Source organism: Ascaphus truei, chromosome 13, assembly GCF_040206685.1.
Source record: "Ascaphus truei isolate aAscTru1 chromosome 13, aAscTru1.hap1, whole genome shotgun sequence".
In the NCBI taxonomy this organism is placed as follows: Eukaryota; Metazoa; Chordata; class Amphibia; order Anura; family Ascaphidae; genus Ascaphus; species Ascaphus truei.
The window spans coordinates 37,810,052-37,815,373 of NC_134495.1; the positions used below are offsets into that span (position 1 = coordinate 37,810,052).

The 5,322-nt window shown below is 43.9% G+C and overlaps 1 protein-coding gene across 1 annotated transcript; it reads right to left on the reverse strand.

Moving 5' to 3' along the window:
• Window positions 1–588: 588 nt before the first annotated feature.
• Window positions 589–3,862, reverse strand: LOC142464641 (uncharacterized). Its single transcript, XM_075568007.1, is given in 5 exon segments — window positions 589–887; window positions 890–964; window positions 1,052–1,120; window positions 3,458–3,664; window positions 3,750–3,862. Coding segments are annotated over 5 exon segments (693 nt in total). The 5' UTR covers window positions 3,793–3,862.
• Between the last annotated feature and the right edge of the window lie 1,460 nt (window positions 3,863–5,322).

Below are 5,322 nucleotides of genomic sequence, written 5' to 3' on the forward strand. Positions count from 1 at the left end.
ACATACATATTTGGTTTGTTTGTATCAAACGTGCATAAATGGACTGCATTTGGGATTGGTGGCGATTACTCGACATTACCCAGAAGTTTGATAATTGGGTTGTGTCTAAAAATAACTCTAATTATATTGAGCAAGTCAACTGAATAAACTTCGATGTATTTTAATCTCTCTCCCCGATTACAGACGGAAGTATAAATTACTTACAGCTGTGATTGCAATTACACAATGAAGCGTCACTTTCATTTATTTCTGTTTATTGATGATTTTATCCCCATATAAAGTGACCGCATTGGGAAAATCAGAAACATCACAAACACCATCTGAGAAATACTATGACTTGTCCTGAGGGAAATAAGACATAACATTATTCCCCCATCACTGAGCAGAGAAATGTAGGATAAACCTGTGTGTTTCCCCTCAGGTCCCATGTCAGTCTCTCCCTCTCAGCAATGTCCCATATGACACATCCCCGTCCCACTGATTTACACATCGCTCTCTGCAGCCTCCCTTTCCTGTGATACATTTGCTGCAGTTTTATCCTCAGTTGGGAGATTTAAATTAACCTAATTAGGAAGGTTTTGCTGCCCTCTAGTGGTGAGAGGGTGTAATTGTTGCTGAGTGATTTAGTATGGAAGGTCTGTGAGATATTGTCACTGTGTCCCTAGCACAGTAATACACGGCGGTGTCTTCCAACTTCAGGCTGTTTATCTGTAGATAAGCCGCGCTAATGGAATTATCTGTAGTGATTGTGCATCTTCCTTGGAATGACGAGGAATAGAATGTCTCCCCATCCTCAGGGTCAATTCTGCCCACCCATTGCAATCCTTTCCCTGGAACCTGCAGGACCCAGTGCATATAGACGCTGGTGATTGGGAACCCAGAAGATTACAGGATAACTTCACGCTCTCCCCGGGCTTTTTCATTTCTGAGCCGGGCTGAACAAGTTGGATATTTGACATGACTCCTGTGAATGGGAAAGTAACACACGTTAGAGATCAGTTCCCACAATAAAGAAGTCGGGACATTTCCCCCCTTGGTCCCTGTCACTCACCTGAGAGTGAGGACAGACACAGAAAACAGCAGAAGAGAAACATGTTATCTGCTGCCCGCTGTGTCCGGGCTCAGGACACAAGTCACAGAGATTACTGTCACATCACAGCCCTGCGGCTCCAGCTTCTCTACCTGACAGATTCCAGACAGGAAGCACAGGCTGAATTTGCATGTTCTGATGAGGCGAATAAAGAGCCTTCAGTCCTTGTAATAATAACTCACATCAGAGATTAAAGAAGAAAACTGCAAGAGGTGACAGGATCAAAACAAGGTGAGAATACATTCATGTCACCTGATACATGTGTTACCCTCTGTTCATTGCTACATACAACACCTGTAATATGTATGTATGTATGTCTTTATTTATATAGCGCCATTAATGTACATAGCGCTGCACAGCAGTAATATACTGTACGTGACAATCATATAAATAACAAATAATATAAATAACACAATGGGGAGAAGTGCTTCAGACATAAAATAAACATTTAGGAAAAGGAGTCCCTGCTCCGAAGAGCTTAAAATCTAATTTGTTGGTAGGAAGTATGTACAAAAGCATTAGGAGGGCGTTCTGGTAAGTGCGTCTGCAAGGGGCCAAGGTTAATGAATGAGGTGTTAATTATCAGCCATGGAGCTAGTCATATGCTTCCTTAACCAAGTGTGTTTTGAGGTGGGTGTTAAATGTGGATAGAGAGGGTGCTAGTCGGATATTGAGGGGAAAGGGCATTCCAGAGGCGTGGGGCAGTCAGTGAAAAAGATTAAAGGCGAGAGACGGCTTTAGATACAAAAAGGGGTAGAGGAAGACATTCTTGGGCAGAACGCTAGAGTCAGGATGGTGTATAGCAAGAAATTAGAGCTGAGCTGTAAGGAGAAGCAGAAGAGTGTAAAGCTTTAAAAGCGAGGAGGAGAATTTAGTGTGTGATATGGGATTTGATAAGAAGCCAGGAGAGGGATTTCAGCAGGGGAGGCGCTGAGACAGATTTTGGAAATAGTAGAGAGATTCTGGCAGCAACGTTTAGGATAGATTGTAGGGGAGACAGGTGAGAGGCAAGAAGGCCAGAGAGCAGGAGGTTACAGTAGTCGAGATGGGAGAGAATGAGGGTCTGTGTCAGAGAATATGTATTAATTTATTAATAATGTGCAATTAGTTAACAAGCTACAGAATTAGTGAAATAAAAACAGTGTGCGACAGGACCAACAAGTTATCACATAATATACTTCTAAATTCTACTTAAGAAGGGGTAATATAAAGTTACCATTAATAGTCATAATTACTAGTACTCAGTACCAGTGCACTATTACTCCAGGTCACCTTGGGGGTATGTACCAAGAGAAGCAATTTGCTCCAAAACAATGGGAACAAATACTCCCCTGAGCGATGTGTCTCTGGCAGATGTGTGAAGCTGTTAATCTTACTTCTTACATGTGACAGGTCTCCTAGGGGCAGAGATTACCCCATTTATTTGGCACAGAGAGAGAGAGGAAATGACCCCAGTTACAGGCACAGATTTTACTCCATCTCATTATAATATTGTGCTGATTCTCTCCTCCCTCAGTCCCCTGTAACCAGTCTCATAAACACTCGCTGGGGCAAGTGGGGCATTAGAGCAACGCACATTCATACATTGACCTAAAGTGAAGTAGAGTCACAATGATACAATGTGCACCTATTTTCAGAACAATATTGGAGTTTGGGACATTAGACTCTGGAGACGATATTAGTACATCATTTCAGTGGAGCAGAAATCTCCCCCAGCACTGGGAAGCAGTATCACAGAATATTTAATACATGTTTTTTCTATAGGTTTGTGCATCAGTTTTGCAGCCTGGAATCTCTCACACATCCCAACGTGTTTTGTAGACAGTTGCTGCCCTCTGGTGGTGAGAAGGATTCCTCACTGAGGGTGGATGTTTCTGTATGGAAGGTCTGTGAGATATTGTCACTGTGATTCTCTCGCACAGTAATACATGGCGGTGTCTTCTGTTTCATGCTGTTTATTTGTAGATAAGCCGTGCTTATGGAATTATCTGTAGTAATTTTGGATCTCCCTTGGGCCTTGCCCCCGCTGCCTACTACAGCGCCCGCTGTGGCGGACGCTGCACGGACGAGAGCCCTCCCCTCAATGGCGCCGGGCCCGCTGCGAGGGGGGGCCGCAGCGCTCGGGCGAGAGCTGCTCCTGCTCTCAATAGAATTGAGAGCAGGACTCGCGTCGAGCGATAAGGCACGCCCCCCGGCGGTTCAGCCAATGAGGGCAAACCTGCCGGGTGACGTCATGGCCGCGCCCCCGTCACTCCCCCGCCACGCCCCCCGTCTCTCCTCCTGCAGTGAGCTGCAGACCGGGGAATCGGCTGAACGCGCTGCCAATCTCGCGGTCGCGCGTTACAGCGGAGTTACCGGGGCCTTAGCCTTGGAATGAGGACGAGTAGCGTGTATCTGCATCTGAAGGGTTTATGGCTCCCACCCATTGCAATCCTTTCCCAGGAACCTGTAGAATCCAGCTAACCCAATAGCGGGTGAATGTGTATCCCGAAGTCTTGCAGGATAATGTCACACTGTCCCCGGGCTTTTTTATTTCTGCGCTGGGCTGAACAAGTTCAATATCAGACTTGACCCCTGAAAATAACACAATAGAAATGATTGATCCCCAAAGGACACAAGCAGCAGATATTATTATCCCACCTCTGGGCCTCTCACTCACCTGGGAAGGAGGACAGGCACAGAAGGAAACAGAAGAGAAGCATGTTATCTATTATCTGCTATCTGCTGGGACTGAGTTTAGCACAAACCCTGTTCAGTCTGAGATCACCTTCCTGGGGCTCCAGCTTATCAACCCTGACAGATCCCAGACAGGAGGCACAGCCTGAATTTGCATGTGCTCATCAGGGGTATAAAGAGCATTCAGATCTGTAAGAAACATATTAATAACAGAGGGGGGAGAACAAAAACATTTCCAGGAGGTGTGGGGATGAGGAACATTTCTGCACAGTTTAATGTCACACAGATATGTATTTGTTTTATTGTGAGGACAGAAGCATCAAACATATAAGAGTTTATTATATAGATTATCCCACTGTCTTAATATTTCGTACTAATTGTCTTGTTTACCTCTTGTTTATTCATGCATTTTATCCCCAGCATAAAACAAGACAAAAAAAACTTCATTTTAATATTTAATTCTGCTTTGTTTATTATCTGTTATTTCCTGATCAATGTCATATTAACACTAATTCAACATCGTCCTTGTTCAACATCTTGTTAATCACTGTCTTGGTGTTGGAAAAATAACCTTCCATGCAACAATGCTATAATACTGTATGTGTGTGTCTTTCAGAGGACAATATGGAGTTGTAATAATGACACACAATATACTAAGTGATCACAAAACAGCAGAAACACCCACATCATATTTAAGGGTAAAAGGGGACGATAGACAGCACTCTGATAATGTTAAATTAATGCAATTGCAGGGTGCACGGAACTAAAGGGGACCCTTATTCCCCTGTATAGTACTAAAAAATCTACGTAAGTACCAGCACTCACTGTCTAATAGCTAAATGATGAAAAAAGTTGTAATGCAGAATAAACATTTAATAATAAAACAAACCAGAAATAAATCAAATGTGTTTGCAGAAACCAGTATCACAAATGGGCATGTATTAGTGAGTATGTGTTTGAGGTGTTGGTATTGTAGTAATGTATAATGGGAATGGAATAAACACATCGCAATAACAGGAGAGCAGAGACTAAAAGAGTTTGGGGGAAATTTAATGTCAAGATATTGAACGTTTATTTGTTTTTCTACTTCATGGAAAGTCCCTGGATGTAAAAACACTGTGGGGGTCATGCACTAAGCTCCGATAAGTCACTTTTAGAGCGCAAAGTGCTCTTAGAACGTGATGTTGTGCTCAACCCGATGCTCTAAGCAACGCAAACAGGCACTTTGCGCTCTAAAACTGACTTTTTTCCGGAATTTTTTCTAAGTCCAACTTTGCACGTTCAGAACCCTGTTTGTGTTAAATTCTGCCCTTAAGGGGGATGCACTAAGCAACGCAACCTTAGCGTACGCGAAAGTTGCGTTTATCAGAACACGTCAGGTCAGAGTAGACGCAAAAAAAGCTGGACTTAAGAAAAAATTATTGCTTTTCATTTTTGCATGCGCAAAACCCATACAACAGGCCAGAGGGTGTCCCAGGCTGACCCCGCGGGTGTCCCCGAGGGAGCGCGGGGGTCCCTGTGGGAGTCCGGGGGTCCCCGCGGGCCTGCGTTACCAA